General features: G+C 36.8%; 1 protein-coding gene across 1 annotated transcript in view; it reads left to right on the top strand.

The window, feature by feature from the left end:
* The first annotated feature begins 371 nt into the window (after positions 1-371).
* Positions 372-20,627, top strand: part of LOC120631232 (dorsal root ganglia homeobox protein-like) — an 81,794-nt gene continuing 61,538 nt past the window's right edge. The window contains exons 1-4 of the mRNA XM_039900714.1: positions 372-425; positions 784-901; positions 8,434-8,525; positions 9,328-9,429. Coding sequence (XP_039756648.1) covers positions 372-425; positions 784-901; positions 8,434-8,525; positions 9,328-9,429 — 366 coding nt within the window. The remainder of the gene's footprint in view (positions 426-783; positions 902-8,433; positions 8,526-9,327; positions 9,430-20,627) is intronic.

Below are 20,627 nucleotides of genomic sequence, written 5' to 3' on the forward strand. Positions count from 1 at the left end.
GGTTTCGGAGCGAAACATGCGTAGAGGGTACATTGCCGAAGATCTGTTTTGTTTTATTTATTTATTTATACTCTTTATTTGCACACAAATAAAAATACAGAAGAAGAATAAAAGAAAACAGACAGTTTTGTGTGGAGTATAAGAATTGGAGAAGTTATAAATTACACCGTACAGATTCTCCTGCTTTTCGCGGAGTACAGAAAATTAAGCTTAATATTCGTAAGTTCTCTTCCTTGTAAAAAATGTAAGACAATAGATGTGTGAGTAAAGTTAAAAAATGTGTTTTTTATTAATTATCCCATGAACAAAATTACTCAATATATTTAATAATTATCCATTAACGAAAAACTCAATATTCAACAGTATTTATAATGATATCATTGCAAGGCAAAATATTAGATTTAGACAGTCGACCAAAGAAATGGGTATAAATTAGTGACATCTACGTATCGTACGCGATTGGTACAGAAGTCATTTGTAGGTTTGAATATACGCTATAATAATATGAGTCTTAAGGTTATTTTGGACCTACCAAAAGCCCAAGTTTAAACAATAAGTTAATACACATTTATTACAGCGAGATAACTATACAACTGATGAATTTCTTAATGACAAGGTTGCTTAGAAGCATCCGGCTCTGCTTTCATCTCTCACAAGAAAGAAAAATGAATGTAAAATTGTTACTGTCGGAAAAGAGTCTTGCTGAGTTTCTTGCTGATTTCTTCTTGGTAGAATCTGCCTTTTTCGAGATATTTTTGAATGATGAGGATGTATTGTCCGCAGCTGGCGAGCGGTGGAGGTGGCGGCCGCGGCCTGTTCTGCTACCACTGTCCGCCCAGCCTTCCGCCGCACCAGCACCGCTTGCCCACGCTGGAGTACCCCTTCACCGCAACTCACCCTTGTAAGTATCATCAATGCAGATGAATGAATGAATGAGTGAATACACTTTATACATTTGATATTTAGTCTTACAATAAATTTATAAAGTGGGTAAATAATTAAACTTTAGATAACTAAAAATTCATATTTGAATTGATTAGGATTTTTACAAATTTGATTTAAAACTAATGTTCATGACATTGAGTTGGTGGGTAATTTAATAAAAATACGACTGCTTTTTCTATAAACTTAAGTCCTACATGGACTCGAACGATGCAAAGATACCTCCTGGTTTCTTAGTCGTTATCAGTCAGAAGTGGGATCGAAAGTGACAATCTTCCTCGATTGAACACTTATGTGAAGCTACCTATGTGATGAAAGGTTTAACATATTTAGCCTTGTCTATTTAATGCATATCAGCCTCGTACAGACGTCATTTATGAGGCAAAGTACAACATGTAAATGAAAACCGAAATATTACTAGACGTACTGTATCTTAGACTTATCTGTGAAACCAAAATCATAGTTTTTACTGAAAAAAATCGGATACAGCCCTAACATCACATGCAAAATTAAAATCAAGTGGCTCCCTGAACTTTATTATTTACGTGTCGCGTAGCGTAGGCACTATGCGCGTGTCGGTCTTCGATAGGACTGTCACAAGTAAACATCTTTTGAATTCGTTTGTATGGAAAAATAAATATGCTTCTTTGTATTTAATATTTTTACAGGTTGATCCTTATGAAATATACTTCTGCACCTTTCAATAGTTTTTCGTAATTCGGTGACACGTTGTATATTAACACTATTTATAATGTTTTTATAACTTGATTCTCAGGTAATTTTGGACCACCAATGCATATATTAAAATAATATGTTAAAACACAATGTTATAAATTGTTAATATACAATTGATAAATTTCTATAAAACCAGCATTGCAAGACTTGAAACGTGCTATCAGTTGAAGTGTAAAAAACACTTCATAACTATTCCAGCGTTATGCCGCATTTATTATTATTAATAAGGCCCTATAAGTATACATTAATTCTCAACACTACCGATTTATTAGAAAATACGGAGAAATAAGTAACACTATTAACGAGTAATCACATAGCACGGAAACGCCGATTAGTTCACTCGTAGGTCGAGAAACTTCGATAACGCAGTTTGCGATACCGCAGCTCAACAGTAACTGCGTTACAGTCGCTTTCAGCTTTGTTGCAATAATTGTAACTTTATTACAGTTTCTTTACCAGCGCAGAGTTAGGAAAAGTCCGTGTTTAAACCTCATGCCGCGGAGAGCACGTTAAACAGTCAATCCGAATATAATAATTAGTTCGACCAGGGTATGCATAAAGCACGACCATGACATTAAAAAGAAAAATTCCCCTCCAATAAGAGTTATATAAAATAATTTGGGTAGGCAGTACTTTTGTGCATTTGTGAAGTGCACGCCATTTGGTGTTTATTTTCCAGCTATATGATTGCAATAAAATATTATTCCTATGCATTAATAAATTGAGTTAAGTGGAGTTCATTGGAGGTGGCGCTCATTTTCATTGTCTTATAACAAGGTTGTAATGTTTTTTTAATGGTTTTTTTAATGAAATTAAATAAATAGTTAGGTATATTATTAAAATAATGTGTAGTCAGTCCATATTTGAAAATTAAATGTAAGTACATAAAAACATTTCTAAATTTAAGAAAAAATGTGACTGCAATAATTTGAACATTAGAAGTACAAATAAACTTACAGTGCAATATACTTAGGTAGGGTTACACAAAATTCATAATTCGTTAAACGGAAATTATATAGGTACAATTCTGCAATAAACTACCTATTGACATTTTGGAGATGTTTCTTAAAAAGTTCAAAGTTTGTATTAAACTTAAACGTATTATTACTCTAACCAGGTTGCTCTTCTAATAATTTTAAATGACAATGTGAGATGGTAATAACAAAAAAAAACACCCGGCTAAGTTTCTTGTGGGCTTCTTCTTAGACCAGGACGCGTTTGGAACCCTCGTAGCTTTAGTTTTAAGTTTACGGATATGGTTGGTCTCATGTAATATACGCACCAAAAGTGCCACCTATGAAGATATATTTGACTTTGACTTTGACTTTATTAATAAAAGTTGAATATTTAACTAATAAGAAAATGCTTTATAAGTTTCTGATGGTATGCCTTTTTATTCTACTGGTCATCGTCAGTAAATAGTTCAGTATGTCCCTGTATGCCCGCTTCCGGTAACTGCATAGTGCAAGAGCGTCAATTAGTTCGCCCGTAGGTCGCTAAACTTCCATAAACGAGTTTACAAAGCCGTAGCTCCTAGACTAACACTGTTAGATTCACAAAGGTCGCTTCTCAATTCGGTTCATAATTATTTCAAGCTCCTATTATTTAAATTACCAGCTCAGAGCGTTGATAGCATAGTTGTTAGGACTTTCGCTTTACCTGCGGGGGAACCGAGTTCGATTCAAAGCTTTAACTTTACCTCTAACTTTTCGAAGTTTTAAGCGTTTTAAGCAATTAAATATCACTTGTTTTCACGGTAAAGTGAAACATCCTTAGGGGAAATGCATGTTTGAGAGTTCTCCAAAGTAGCGTGTGAAGTCTACCAATCCGCACCATCTTGGCCAGCGTGGTGGACTACGGCCCTTTTAATTCTGGGAGACATGTGCCCTCTAGTTTGCCGGAGATGGGATATATTATATATCTTTCCAATCATACCAGGTAACAAAAAAGAGCCTCTCAAAAAAGCGATATCTTCAAGATAATATAAAAACTGGTTTCATTGTCTCCTTTAATTTTTAACTTTTTAATTTTTTTAATTCGTTGTTACGGCTAGAATAAAAATACTTTTCAGTGGTAATTTTAACTTTCTACCTTACGGTTAGTGAGACACAACCCACTGACAGACAGACAGACAGACAGACCTATTAATATCCAACTGCTGGGCCTTTTCTCTCGGAGGACAGAAAGTTTTAGAGAATAGACTCACCCCAATGGTCCTATGCGGGTTGGTGGGCTTTAACTATTGTTATCTCAGCGAATGACCGGTACCGAAACCTAAACATGCTCTCCGAGGCACGGGGGTGACACCGCCAACTATTTTACTTCGGGCTGGTACTGAATTCTACGCAGAAAAGCCCAATTTCTAACAATCTTTATTGTGGGATTTTTCCAGCCAGCGCGCATTTTGAACCCATGTAGCTTTAGTTTGAATTTTACAAATGTAGTCAAAACTACCGTGTACCTAGACATTTTAATGTAATGTAGGTACACATCTTAAGCTATATAAGAGCCTAAAACTTTTACTTTTGGCCTGACCAGAGATTCGAACCAAGGTCCTGTTGATCCTTTGTTCATCACGCTAACCACTAGACCAAAGAGGCAGTTGGAGTAAAAGGATCCCATTGGCATGGACCATTAAAAAAGTTTAAGATAGTTGTAGGTACGAGTATATGACAGTCCACCCAAGTAACAAGATGAAGGAATTAAAGAGGTGAAAAATCAGTTTCTTGTAACCGGTTCACGTGCCCAAGGGGTGGTAATGTGTTAATGAATAGAAGGCAGGCAGGGGTGCCGAGCGGGTGGTTAGGGGGGGGACGGGGGCGTGGCGGCTTCCCCGGGGATTGGTTGCCGCGGGCGCCATCTATTATTCATAAAATAGTTTTTGAGTCGCACCGCCGCTCGCTTTAACTCTGTTACACCCAAACTAATTTAATAAGGATCATGTCACTTCGGATTAGTCCCAGCGCGTCCCGTTTTTTAGTGAAACGCACACCGATCAAAGTAGTATAATTGCGTTAGTGTTGCCTTATTTAATTATAGTCCCTCGTTTTGGTAATTGCGAAAATGTATTAATTTTTAAATTTTTTTACTAACTGTGGCAGGGGTTTTTTTTAAATCTACTAACACCGATCAAAAGTTTATTCGTAGATTCTTTAATCTAGGACTTATTTCTTTGGATGGTAAGATAATCATAAAATATGTAGGCAGTAGGAAAATACTGAAGGGTACGGTACATGTTGCATTTTTAAACCATTACATAAATTTTTTATTCTTTTTCTACTAGTAAGAACTTGACTGCAATCAGGTGTTAAGTGATGCAGTCTAATATTGTAGCGAGGTTATCTGTTAGACAAGGAAAGTTATGTTACACCCATATTACTACTAGGTTTCTACGCGACATCGTTACGGAACGCTAAATCGTCGTCCATTTTTATTCTGAGAGGAGACCCGTGTCTTCTGGTGGGCTATTTTGGTCTGGAGACAGCGTTCGGCCGTGGTTAGCTTACTAAGGCTTACAAAGGCGTACCGCAAAGCGCTAACAGATAAGCTCACTACAATCTTACACTCCATCATCACTTAATACCTGATTGCACTCAAGTTCTTATAGTAGAAAAAATAATAAAAAATTGATGTAAAGGTTTAAAAATGCAACATGTACCCTTCAGTATTTTCCATTGCACCCCGATCCCCGTGCTGGTCAAACTTTCCCCGCTGCACTTAAGCGAGCCGACTTCCGGCGGATGTCGAACACTTTTTAATTTCCGCCGCAAGCCGGAGATTTTTCTGCAGCCTGATGAGCACTCCATTATTAATTACTTCAATTAATTTCATATTTATAACTTGTTAATCTGCGCTTCACCCAGTTAGTAGTCAAGCGCGAGTGGTCAAGTATTATTATTTCTACATAGGTCAATGGTATTTGTTCGGTATTTACCGTAGCTAAGAATTAATGGCTCGAGTCACAGAATAATTAATAGTACTCGAGTGTAAGGATCAACATACCGCACTAGTATCACAATGTACTATTGTGTCCTTATCAACAAAAAATTAGAATCAAAGGGCAAATTTTTAATAAAAATCTATCAATCATTTAAGGCTATTGAACGTTTCTTAGAAGAATATTGAGTTGTACCTGACTAGCCACGGCCAGACCAGACCAGAGAAAAATCAGAAATTAATAATTCCCTAATTGCTCCGGCCTGGAATAGAACCCGAGACCTGGTAGTACCGAGAGTTGCGCCGGGGAGTTCGTCAGATAACAAACCGCCATTCGTGTTTTAGTTTCACGCGAGATTGAGATGTTAGTTTAGCAAGTCAGACTGTATATGAGTGGAGTTACATTAATTTTGTTTCAATTATTTTATACTTAGGTACTTTATTTTTTAAATAAACCGTATACTAGGCACGCAATACAAGATACGTTTATATTCATTCCACATAAGTTCACTATAAACAGCGATTCAACATAAACCAAATTGCTTCAATCAAACAATTAATTACCAAACGAATTAAATATACGTGCTGCTGCGTAAAAATTCAGTGAACTGCCCAAAAAGCTGTTTAAATAATTAAAATACGTTTTAAGTCGCCGGCCGAATTGATTTCGGCCCCCAACAACGCTTTCTCATCAAAGGATTTATATTTTAAAGGTATTATACTTAAAGTTTTAAAAATCTTATATTTTCCATATTACATATACACAAAGTCTTAAAAATTTCGACCTGACCTATTCCAATGTAGGATCTGTGGTCACCATCACCATCATCATCATATTAACTCATTACCGGCCCACTACAGAGCAAGGGTCTTCTCTCACAATGAGAAGGGGTTAAGGCCGTGGTTCACCACGGCCTTAACGGATTGGTGGACTCCACACACCTTTGAGAACATTATGTAGAACTCTCAGGCGTGCAGGTTTCCTCACGATGTTTTCCTTCACCGTCGAAGCAAGTGATATTTTCACTCAGGAGATGTTCACTTAACTATTATTCATTGTAAAGTCAACATCTCCTGAGGATGCTCCGGTTTCGGAGCGAAACGTGCGTAGAGGGTACATTGCCGAAAATCTGTTTGGTAGGATTATAAGGATTGAAGAAATTATAAATTACACCATACGAATCTCCTGCTTTTCGCGGACTATAGCAAATGAAGCTTAATTTTCATAATACAAACCACTTAGAAAAGTAAGAGATGCGTGCTGGGATTCGAACTCGGTTCCCAGAAAGTGAAGTCGAGCTCCTCCCCACTATGCTATCACCGCTTCAGCATAGAGGGATAGGCATTGTAAGAGTTATAAAAAGCCTACCCTTAAGTATTTATAACTCGTAATGGAGATTTTCTTCATTTTATGTCATCTGCATACCCTGTGCATACCCTCTATGCACGCCACTGCGCTTCGGTTGATATTATGATAATTATAGTAGCTTGCATCCTGGAGACGGACCGGTGATACTTTTTATCTGAAGAAGAGAAAGGTCTTTCAAAAGACGCGAAAGAAGACTACGGGCCACAGCTAATAACAAATAGTTGCAGCAATAGCTGAAGACAGCTGTAATCCCGTACGTCGGGGTAATTCAGCCTTGTTGCGGAATGACATTATCAGCAATAATATAGACGTGGAGGGGGCCGCCCCTGCGTTTGTCATTGATTCGGTGATTGCAGTGCGAGGGTGACAGCAATTTACGGAAAATTATCTTGTATCAATTGCTTTTAAATATCTTTGATTTGTGATCGGTCCGTTCTTCTCTCCGCTATCCCTATGCGAGCACTGTAAATCATATAAGCCTATGCAGTAGGTGTTAATACCGGCTATGTCATTCTTTATTTATTTAAAATAATTATACGCATATACCTAATATTAAAACTAATTTCAAATCTACAAACAGAACTAATGCTCGTTTTCTCTAACGACGAAGAAGGTAGTGCCTAAATAAGTAACACCTAAGCTAAGGAGATACCTAAGCATACCTCAACCGTTCACCAATAATTATCATCAGAATTGGCGAAACTTTTTTTTCTATAGACATCGCCTAAACCATTTGACATTCAATTTAGGCGATGCCTTGGTTTAGTGAAAACGGGCATCAATCACTTATATTTAGACATTGGCAGTGCCCATCCAGGCTACATTATTCAATATTATAATATTTATTATGTGAATTATATTTATAATAAAAACTTTGAAAATTTACATACTGTTTGCATACGTGATATTACCTTAGTATTCGAAAGTGTTCATGATTATAGATATTCAACATAATTAAATCGCCAAGACGCTATTGACGAAAACTATTCTCATTAAAAAGTCGGTTAGAAATAGTAAAAAACCCCATACCCCAAAGACCCTTGTTTCAAGATTGAACGACTATTAAAAAAGAATAATGCGAGTACCCAACTCACAATAACAAAATCCACTTCACGAAAATATTATCCACAAACCACTCATGTGGCTAAATAGTAGGTAATAAAGCCCTAATTTATATGCACCCTACACAATGTTGTCTCCACCTCATCAATTCCCTCGGATAGACACCATAATGTCTGGGGCGATTTAGCACTCTGACGTAATGGCCCGATCTTTCCGGACCTACTGTTATTTTATGGCCACCCTACGAGCATTGATATTATAATTTGGGATATTATTTTGTTAAGTGCTCTTATTTTTTTGTTGTATTTGTTATTACTACTACTCTTTAGTTGTTATAAAGTATATAATCAAAGTCGGTTATTTTTTCTTAAAAAAATCTCTTGTTCCAGATACAAGCTACTCTTATCACCCGGCGATACACGATGACACTTTCGTGCGCCGCAAACAGAGGCGTAATCGCACCACCTTCACATTACAACAGGTAACTTATCGAAATGAAAATATTAATCTAGCCAGAATTATTATGTAATTTTTTTTTTATTAAAGCCATGTAATATAAAATTCTGTGATAGCAGCTTATTAATCGAAGATGTACCATTAACATTACCGGCCCACTACAGGCAACGGGTCTCCTCCAACAATGAGAAGGGCCGTAGTCCGAAGGGACTCCATACCTTTGAGAACTTGCAGGTTTCCTCACGATGTTTACCTTCCTCGTTGAAGCAAGTGATACTTTTTAATGTTTAGACACGTAACTTAGAAAAGTTAGACTTTAGAGGTGCGTGCTCGGAATTGATCTCGGTCAACCGAAAGCGAAGTCGGGTTCATACCCACTGGGCTATCAGCGCCTAAAAAAATCTGCAATCGCTATTAGTTTTTTGATTTGCAAGATTGGGAAACAGTTACTTAACAGAATTTTGTAAAAACTCATCCCCGGAATGAGTAAAACAGGACTTAACGTACTTTATGCGCTTCCAAGATACGTTTTCTACCAACACTTCGCTCCAATAATTATTGTATTGTTTTCATCCTTTATGACATTCACCTTTTTAGTTAAATTCATTTGATTTTCCCTTCTGATATTTAGATGTGAAGTAATTTTTCTTCTTGTTTTTCTTTCTTTCTTTTTATGCGAAAATTGTATTGAAGTTCTTGTAACACAACACATGATCAATCAAAAACCCCGATAAAACAAAAAATCCCGATAAACTAGACACTGACTATGAGGATGACAAAATCTACATAAAGGAAGCTGAAATAAACAAATTAATGTTTTTCAACAGTTGGAAGAGTTGGAGACGGCGTTCGCTCAGACCCACTACCCCGACGTGTTCACGAGGGAGGATCTCGCTCTCAAGATCAATCTCACGGAAGCAAGAGTGCAGGTTAGTTGAACAGTGGCAAAATGTAATATTGAGGCCACTTTTTCAAAGTATTGCAAATTGATAAAATATCAAAGTTAATGTCATCATTATCATTATGTCAATTTATTTATTTATTTATTTTTATTAGGACTTCCAACAAAATAACATGTATTATAGTTATGAATAAAGCTAGCCTTAGGTTACTAGTGACACATAATTTCACTTATAGGTAGTCACAGCATGCACTGGTTAGTATGTACGATAACTCAATATAATACAAGAATTATTAAAAGATATATATATATAATTAGAAACAGAAATAGAAACTTACATTACCAATGTTAATATTTAAGTTACTTAGAAAACAAAGTTGGGGTATCTAATCATCAAATTACGAGTCACCTTCTAGCGAAGTGCCAAACGTTTTATTTATTTTAGTTTTAAAAGCGAGTATTGTTATGGTTTTTTTTTAAATGGTACTCCGTAATTGATTCTAAACGAAATCTGGGGCTTCCTATGATCGCTTGGCGCGTATATTATTTAGAATATTTTAATCAAACGAATAAGAAATTATATGGCGACAACTAATAAGATATTGCAATACATAATCATCATCATCATCATATAAACCCATCTGTCCACTGCAACAACACAATGAGAAGGGCTCAAGCCGCCCACCACGCTGGCCCTATGCAGATTGGTGGACCTCACACGCCTATGAGAACGTTATGAAGAACTCTCAGGCATGCAGGTACCCTCACGATATGACGATGACGATTCACCGTTGACACAGGTGATTTTTTAATTATTTAAAACGCACATAACTTAGAAATGTTGGAGGTGCGTGCTGTGATTCGAACTCTACCCCCTATATATATATATATATACAAATATATATTAAGAAAATCGTGTTATATATATAATTTCAAGAAAATCGTTGGAGCCGATTCCGAGATTCCATTTATATATATACATGAATTGCTCGTTTAAAGATATAAGATATGACTGTTGATATAAACTGCCAGTGGAAATAATACTGCTTCAAAACCCCATAAATTAATACTAATTTATGAATTATTTGAACCAAACTTTTCTGCGCTACCTGTAGGTATCTATTAATACGCCGCCTATAACAAGTCAAACGTCCAACTAGTCACAAGTGCACTCAGCGAAACAAGTCAATATCCAATTTCATTCGATCCGCTCTCCTATTCCATTAGTTAACTAGTACTGTCAAAATACACTTCAGTTGCCGAAGCTGCCTGAACAGTTCATCCGTCTAGATGGCTGAGTGATCACCAGATAACATTGACCTGAGATGCTGAATCTTGGTTAATTTATTAGTGGTCAAAGGCGTTTATTTTTTTGAAAGAAATTGCAATTTCACTCCATGAGAATATTTACAACTTATTATTATGTAGGTGATATTAAAACTACAAACAACGGCACGTACAAAGCAATCAGAAATTATATAATAAACTTGAGGGTAAATTTATAAATAGTTAATACATAGCCTGGGCCGCACTCAGGTTTGGTCAATCACGAAGGTTTTAAGTTATCTGTGACGTCCCAAGATAAAGCGGTGATAGCCGAGTGGGTAGGAGTCGACTTTACTTCCAGGGAGCTCAGTTCGAATCGCAGTACTTCTAATGTGCGTTTTAAGCAATTAAAATTTCACTTGCTTCATCGGTAAAGGAAAATATCGTGAGGACACCTGCATGCCTGAGAGTTTTCCATTATGTTTTCAATGGTGTTTAGAGTCCGCCAATCCGCACTGGGCTAGCGTGGTGGAATACGGCCTTAACCCTAAAAAATTTGATGACTTCCTAAAGTGCCTCTTCTAACGAAGTTCGGAGATCAATCTGACGACCTCAAATATAGGCATAACAGCTCTGAAAAGTGACCGGGTGCTTCTATTAAACCACCGGCAGGTTTCTTGGCCAGACAGGTGTAGTGACGGCTGGTAAGAATACAGTTATCCCATACCTCCTCTTTCCGCGGGTGTCGTACGAGGCGACTAAGGAAATACAACGGGGAACGGGCAGCAGCATCCTCTATACTATTACTGCCATCTACTACCCAACCCAACAACCAACATAGCTCGGAGAACCGATGGACGTTGGGGTCTAAGGTGCTGGAATGGCGACCCCGCACCGGTAAACGCAGCGTAGGTCGGCCCCCAACGAGGTGGACAGATGACATTAGGCGAGTAGCTGGGAGCCGTTGGAAACAAGCGGCCCAGGACCGTGCATTGTGGAACTCCCTACAAAAGACCTATGTCCAGCAGTGGACGTCAATTGGTTGAGATGATGACTCACCAACCGGTTTACCCATTGGGCTAAAGCCTCTTTGGAAAGATCTTTTGTCCAGCGGTGGACTGTTACAGGCTATTGATCATGAAATATTATTTAGGTACTAGATGTGCTCTCACACGTCAAAGAGTTTCACTCACTAATCGAATTATTTTCCTCTTCTTTTTTACTGGACGTACGTCGCATTCTTCCCGGCTTAGATCGCTACTCCAGCCATCTAAGCTCGTCCCAGTCTTCCAGAGGCCTAGAAGCCTACAAAACAGACGGAACCTAAACAATTTACCAAGGAATTCCGAAAATGTGGCTGGGGATCCCAGGTAAAATTGGCGTTGGTCTTCCACGTCCGTGCACCCCAGAATCACCTGCATTGTTGTTTCATCCGCCTCCATTCATCTTCTGGCTATTGATGGACAAATGACTGTTTAGAAGGCTGTGGCCTGTTATTAGTCCAACTACATTCCTTAGTTTTCCTCGGTCCAGGCGTAGTTATTTGATTTTGGTTACAAATTTCTAACTTAGTCGATCTGCAGTCAACTGCCGTGCCCATAGTTAGAGATAATCTTGAATGCTCTTCAACAAGTCGATCGCATTAAAAAGTTTACCGCTGTCCAGGCGTAGTAAATTGATAGCCATGTGTGGATTTTGGTTAGGGAATGCTAACTTAGTCGGTCTTGATTCAGTTGCCATTCCCATAGTTAGAGATGATCTTGAATGCTCTTCAACAAGTCGATCGCATTAAAAAGTTTACCTCTGTCCAGGCGTAGTAATTTGATAGTCATGCCTGGATTAAGGTTAGGAAATCTAACTTAATCGGTCTGCAGTCAGTTGCCATTCCCATAGTTGGAAATGTTCTTGAATGCTCTTCAACAAGTCTATCACATTAACCACTCTATCACTGTCCAGGCGTAGTAATTTGATAGTCATGCATGGATTTTTGATAGGAAATGCTAACTTAGTCGGTCTTGAGTCAGTTGCCATTGCCATAGTTGGGAATGCTCTTCAACAAGTTAGTCTGTCTGCAATGCTCTTTAACAAGTCGATCACATTTACCGTTAGACAAACGAGGGAGGTAATATTTAACGTTTAATTAATTGAATGTTGCAACATCTCACCACAATGAACTCCTAAAACTCCTCTCGCATTAAGTATTACGCAGTTGGTTGTGTATCAAAGAGATAGGGGTCGGTTTACACTGGCGGCGAGTAACACGTTTAAGTCGTTCATCTCGGAATGGTATTACAGCGCCCCTCCACCCTCGCGCCCTGGGATTAAGGGGTGTCGCGTTAGTTAGCTAAGTGGTAGCTAAGCTGTTTACTTGCCTGCCCGGTGCCCACTAGCAAGAGTGATTTCAACAATTTTCTTGCAATCTATATTACACAACCCGGTCACGCGTTGCTGTGTGTTTCTTACATACTAAACAAATAATTCGCAATAAAATAATATTGCAATTATTTATTGAGAAATAAACTATCCTATCTCTTAAGTGGAAAAAAGACACACTTAAAAAAAGTTAAAATCGGTTCAGTAGTTTCGGAGGTCGTTCCGGGCAAACATCGTGACATTAGAATTATATATAACTAGTTGTACCCTGCCACGCTTCGCTGTGGCACATTGTGATTGAATGGTTGAGGAAAATAGATGAAAACAATCCTTGATGAGTATTATATATCATGCTACAATTTCAGAACGATCATTGCAAAACTTTTTGAGTTTTTGAAGCGTACACAAACCAACATAACATTTTTATATATAATATATATAGATATGTGTTTTAGCACTAGAGATGTCCCTCCTACTTCTAGAGGCAATCAGTATTATTTGGAAATTATAGATAGTTGCAATCATTGACTGCAAATCATACATAGACTCTTCCGCACTTAAAGTTTTAGTAGTAGTACCTATTAAAACATTTTGTGGCCATGTTAGTCCAGGGAAGTCCCTACTACCCCCATGCCTATTTAAGCTGCTAAGCTGCGTTCCAGTCAGAACGGTGTCATTTCATAGGATGTGTTCCTTGCATGGCATTCAAGTGTTCCTCTGTTTATGTAACAAATTATGGTTTTCACTAACCATTAGGTTACCACAGCTTGGTCCATTATTTATTACTATAAAAAACCTTTAGGATGTTATCAACAATTATAATTATATAAATAATTTTAACGCCCCCACAATCTCCTGTAGGGCTAAAATTTTTCGAAATCTGATAGTAAGTGACCTTAATTTAACAAATATGAAACTTTTATAAAATTTTAAGTCTGTGGGAATTTTAGTATATAATTTTCATTTTTTTTCATTAGCACCATAACCGATTTTGCGATTAAAACTTAATTCAATACATTCTTGTTTGCTCGTAACATAGCCCAAAAAAATTCTGTCCAAATTTCATGTCTAAAAGAGTTAAAATTCAATATTAAGTTTTTTATGATTTTTTCTAAGCATTAACGCCCCCGCTATACACTTCGGAGATTCGCTATACACTTATAAAAAAGTTAGCCTATCCATTAAGTCAATGTATCCTCTACATGGTTGCAAAATTTCAATTCAATCGAATGTATAGTTTAATAGTTTTAACGTAACAAACGTAAAAAACTCTGGAGTTATATATTAGTATAGATAGATGTAACCGGTCTTACTTTCCAGGCACTTAGTTCGAACTCAGCTTAATTCATATTTATATTATTATTTTTAATAATATGTAGTTAAATATTTATTTAAGTTTTCATTTTTTTCTTTTTAATTGTGACCGTAGATAACAACGATAATGCTGTATACACCTATAATTGATTATTGTAATGGCACTAGGCAGAATTTGTAATTCTAACATATATATTTTTTTTTTATTAATGTAGTTACAATTAATTACTGGTGTGTCTTATGAATAAATAAATAAACTCACAGCAACTCTAGCTTTTCGGAGTTATGTGCGTTTTTTAATTTTAAGTAATTGAAATACCACTTGCACAGTGAATTAATATATCGTGGGGAAACTTGCATGCTTGAGAGTTTTCATAAGCGTGTGAAGTCTGCCAAATCCACACTTGACCAATGTGTTGGACTACGGACGACACTCTTCTTACTCTGACAGGAGTCCTGTCCCCTGGCCAGTAATGGTGATTTCATATTTAGACATCAGACAATTCTCAAAAGAAATTCACATAATGAAGCCCAATAAAAATTAGTAATCACATTACGGTTTTCGGAGAAATACTTTAATTATCTTATTAATAGTAAATAGATTAGCGATAATGCTGTTTTAGTTTTAAAAAATAATAAAAAGCTATTGTATTATATGACTTTACAAGCGTACGCAGCCCGCTTCGCCGGGCTAGATTTTGCTTTATTTTATTTAAACAATAAACTTACATCATTAAATTTATAATTTAAGTCTCAATATATATTAAATCATTTATTTATCTCCGTATTCATTCTCTTCTATTCTCTTCTCGAGCGGGTGAAGATCATTATCTACACCCATTTACACCCAACAATAGAATATCATCATAGTAAATAAAAGCTGTATTTGACAGTTTGACAGTTCAAAAATAGGAGTGCTCCGATCGTCACCAAACTTTACAGGATTACTCGCCAGGTCAATCTGGCGAAACCAGGACAATCCCTGAAAGTTTCATTGAAATCGGTCCAGCCGTTCCGGAGCCTTTACGGAACATACCCACACACTTTCTCTTTTATATACATAGATAGATTTTATCGGCTTCACAAATTGGATGTTGTCAATTTTAAATTCAACAATTTTTTATTCATCCCTTCACATTTGAAGCGTTTCCATTATTGTGTGTAACTATATTCGCTTATACTCTATCAGTAGTAACTAGTACAAACCTTCATTAAGTTATCGATTCCATACGTACGTAGGTATGTAATATTAATGGGATTATAAAACTCTGTAATACCAAGCGCCACTTTTTTACGTGGAACTCTTTTAGTGTTTGCCAATGTTTAGTTATTAAAACAAAAATGAAACATAAAGTGAACCTTAAGTTAACAGTTTTACTAGCTAAGCTATAAGAATGCATAACCATCAACTGATTTCCGAGCAACGTTCAGTGGCCATAAAACGTACGCCCAAACGACAGGCGGCCCACTAAATTGTAGCTCTTGCGTGCTCCGCCGACGAAATTGGGCAATTTCTACTTCGGGCACAACTTGGGGTATAAATAAAACACGCGTGGGGCAATTTGCCTAAAACCCGGCGTCACGTTACCCGGGCAGTTGGAACAGGTTAGGTACCCAGCCTTGGAAACCAGGGCGGTTGGAATAAATGTATTTACATAATGTACAACTCGTATATCCGAGGCTATATAAGCTTAAAACACTTTTGTGACAGTTTCGAGAATTCATGAATAGATGATACGCAATAAGGCAATGATAAGGTAGAAGCAGAGCGTTTTGTATGACAGTGATCGTCAAGGGAAGTACCGCCATGCTTATTTCTGCCGCCAAAAAACATAGCTGTTTTGGTCTGAAGGGTGTACCTTTTAGCTGATGTAGTTACATGTACATGGGGCTTAAAAACACCTCTGTTTGATGGAAACAGGATGGCATTTTGTTATGCGAAGGATGTGTATACGGCTCGTTGTACGTCCTACAAAGTGCCATCGTACCATCATTGTGAAGTGTTGTTGTAATGTACTAACAGGTGAGCCTGGATCTTCTCGGTCCATTAATAATTACTAGAAAAAAAAACTACTAAGGATGCTCTAGTTTCGGAGCGAAGTATTTGTTTAGTTGTCGCGGATAGCATATTAAATCGGATTCTTTTTAATTTTGAATTTGAATATCCGTTCTGATTCACTGCAAAAGTTTACATTCTTTATTTTAGTTTTACTACATTAAGTTAGTTCAGAAATTATAAATTACAACTATACAATGTATTACTAAGACAGTTATTCATTGTTATGTCAACATCTCCTGAGGATGCTCCGGTGTCAGAGGGAGCCGTGCTTAGAGAGCAGGTACATTACCGATCATCTGTCTGGTGTGGAGCTTAAAAATTGAAGAAATTATGCATTACTTTCGCGGAGTATATCAAAGTATGCTTAGTTTTCATAATATATTATATATCCAAGAAATTATAAATTCCTCTTTGCTTCTGCCAGGGATCGAACAGGGAATCTCGCAGGCAACACCAAGTTAAGCGCTGCGCCACGGAGAGCCTCCCCAAGAACGGTCAAACCCAAAAAAATACTATTTCGAAAGCCGGTTAACATAAAACAGGGCAGCCCAGACCAGTATACACGTAGTAATATAATTGAGTCGCCTTTCAATTTGATTCGCATCCTCGTCGGAGTGTCGGTGATAATTCGGCCGAAAAATATAAAAAGGTGGCAGCGGCCCGACATATTGGATTACTGCGCGGTGGCGTAACATACCTTTTCAGTAAATACGCTAAATGGTATCAAATTTTTATTCTGACAGTGCAATTCTTTGTACACTAGTTACACTGACAGATGTTATCCATCTGTAACTACACATACCCGCATTGCATTGGTGCATTGGGGCAATGGGTGGGTCAATGCTTTAGAACATCTCTGCTAAAAAAGCGGAGTTCTGAGCCGAACATAAAAACAGAACAAACAAGACAAACATACAGCAAATCACGACGGCCGATTGGCGCAGTGGTCAACGACCCAGCTTTCTGAGTCCAAGGCCGTGAGTTCCATTCCTACAAAAGGCAAATGTTTGTGCGATGAACATGAATGTTTTTCAGTGTCTGGGTGTTCATCTATATTATAAGTATTTATGTATATAATTCAGCAATCATCTTAGATCACTTAACATCAGGTGATGCCCACTTGCTCGTTTGCTCGCTATAAATATAATTCGGAATTTGAAAAATACGTAACAAACGCGGACAATAACGCGAGAAACAGCTAGCTAGTAGATATTTAGACAATTAATATTGCCAGTAATTAATAGGGTAAATTAATTACATCAAAAATCCCTGTACGTTTGTATAATTAGTGAAAAACAGCAATGGCCACCATTGTTGTTAACACAACCCGTCTTTAAATTTTTATAACGCTAAAACAATAAACAGCTCACACTGTTGACAAAACACTTTAAAATTACAACTCAAGTATTACAAAGCACTTCGTAATAATTAACAGAGTATTACAGACAGCCCTTGAACTGCAATAGGGTTTGCACACTCCGCGCCCTACGCGAGTGGCATTGTTGTGACGCCCTGCGCCATTGTTGTTTATTGTGTTTACACGCCATTTGTCTCTGTTTTAAAAAATATGGCATCGCGGCTTGTTAAATTTTTGTAAAATTAATAAAAATTACACAGCTTTTGTAATTTTTTGCGTGCAACTAGAGTTTGCGTTTTCGAGTATCACGGAGTTTTGGAATTTTCTTTGTGTAGAATGATATCTTGTGAAATTAAGAATTTTTTCCTTATGGCTAGTGTATGCCCGTCTCCAGAAAGCAAGCTGCAGGCAAATGTAAAGAAATTTTATTAATTATTGCTTTTTCTAAGTCAAAATACTAAAATTCTTGGATATAACTTAACAAATCAATCCTTTTACACACAGTTTCACCTTTTTATAAATAAACCGTAGCCCCTGCTCGGGTGTCGAATTTTTAAAAACTGTGTTTTTATATAAGTTGTACTTTTTTTTTATTAAAGCCCAAACGACAAGTTTTATTGCATATACGAGTATCTTGAAAAAGAACAGACTTTCATATGAACTCTCTGTTTAAAAAAAACTAAAAATTTAAAATTTGTACGTTCAACCGATTGGATTGTAGGTTATCTGGCAGTCAGCCAGGATAAAGCCTTTTATATTTATAGACATAGACTTTTGTATTTAACTAATATGATTTCTTTAGATTGTCAAAGTAGACCATTGAACTTCGTTCTTGAAGGGTGAGCCCCTAGTGTGTGTGTGTGTGTGTATCTCTTATTTGCACCACTGCAAGTGAAGAAAATAAAGTAAAAAAGCCACACAAAGATAATATTACAGATTACTGCCCAGTAAGCATATGCAGCATATGTAGCATAGAAAAGAGGGCTTCTATCCGATATCTTATATTCTTAGGTCATTAAACTAAACTCACCTATTATTAATAGTTTTATAGTTAGTGTATATATATATAACCATACGTCAAAAGGATAGATAGCGATGTGTTTGTGTCGTAATATATTTATTATAGTTTTATAATTAATTAAATTAAATAAAAAAAAAATATAATCTTATAACGCAAGTATATCCATTCTTCCCTTAAATATCAATGGATGAGCCTATAATGTATCTCGTATCATAAAGGGAGTTATATAATCAAGTTCAATTATAGTAACACAAAGTAATGTCTGGTCGCAGGGCGCAGAGGTGCAACCCTACCCCGTGCGACAAATTGTTAACGACGCGTCATATCGAGTACTTCTCGTAAATTGGCTGAAATACACGGGACCATAAAGCGTGCGTGTCCGCCGCGTAGTTATTAAGAAAAATGCAGTATAAACGCGTCATAATAAGATGTAAATTGATTCTAACGCTACAGATTAAGATATCGAAACATCTAGGTATTATAAATGTAAACGGATAAACTTTGATTGGTCTTGTAAAAAATTACTTTATGGAAGCAGAATTTCAGATAATATTTAGAACACGTCCGTCAAACAGACCTCTTTAAACTTAAAAATAAAATACGCGAAACTATGTTGTAATTTTAACTGTCCCGTAGGCGGCTACGTACGTAGCAATTAGTATTTACATGGTTCTACTGATACAAAAGAATTATCGCTGTGACTTGCTATAATTACTGTTTGTGCAAACCGTACCTTGCGCAAATTCATTTCATAAGCTTGGTTCATCATTACATCCTCCCTTGTTATATAATTGTTTGCTTAAACCAATCGCCGTGGCCTCTTACGATTTAAAGATCTGTATTTTTCGGTTCGTTCGTTATTATTTGCCACTTGACGCGCGCCGAGCACTCGTCGCTCTTTATCAATCATCCCCTTCGCAAATTAAATCGGGGGTGAAAGTGAAATATGTCACTTTGTTTTTTTGTTCTGAAAGTCACTTGTTTGAAGAAGTTTTTGAATTTATTTTGTTTAGGAACACTTATGATTTATTATGTTCTATTCTATCATTTTTAAATTCTCACGAATACTTACGGTGCTGAAAAATTTTCTCTTTATTATTATCTCAAAAGATAAGCGTCAACAGCAGGGCTAGCACGGGGACAAGACAAAAATTATATCCTCTGAAAAGGGATATAATTAACGTTCACCTGCTAAAGTACGGGAATATGGAAAAGGAGAAGTTTACCTCCGTTTATAATTACACATATATTATTTGGATATTATTTACACTGGTGTGCCAATGCTATGAGAGTTGATAAAGCTGTGGGAGAAGATACCTTTATATCCTTTCCGCGGGGATATAATTTTCTCCTGCCCATGCTAGCCGACGAATATAGATTTCTACTGTCCCGGGTCTTATTTAGCCCCTTACCGTATGTAGCTTAACGTGTTCTGTTTATTCTAACTCTGTTTAGGGAGTCCATCGTCTGGACTGGCGGCATTACGACTGGTGCGTCAACTTATTTATATTACGCGGATTGCGTAGTCAGGGTTTCAAAATGCTTTATTTTTCAATTACTTATCTATAACTATTAACAATTTTTCAATTATTTATCTTAACTTATACTATAAATAAACGAAAGTATGTTTGTTTGTCCTTTCTTCGCGCTATCCAAAAATCTAAACAACTTGATTTTTGGCATAGAGTTTTGTAAGAACTAAGAAAAGGGTTTGAAAAAAAAAACCGTTATTAACCGCTAACGAAGAACACGGGCCTGTTGCTCAAAAATTTTGCCTAAGAATTCTTGAGACCGGAGATAGCGGCAGACGATAAAAAAATCACCGTGTGTTTAAAA

This window comes from Pararge aegeria, chromosome 17 (genome assembly GCF_905163445.1).
Source record: "Pararge aegeria chromosome 17, ilParAegt1.1, whole genome shotgun sequence".
NCBI classification, from domain to species: Eukaryota; Metazoa; Arthropoda; class Insecta; order Lepidoptera; family Nymphalidae; genus Pararge; species Pararge aegeria.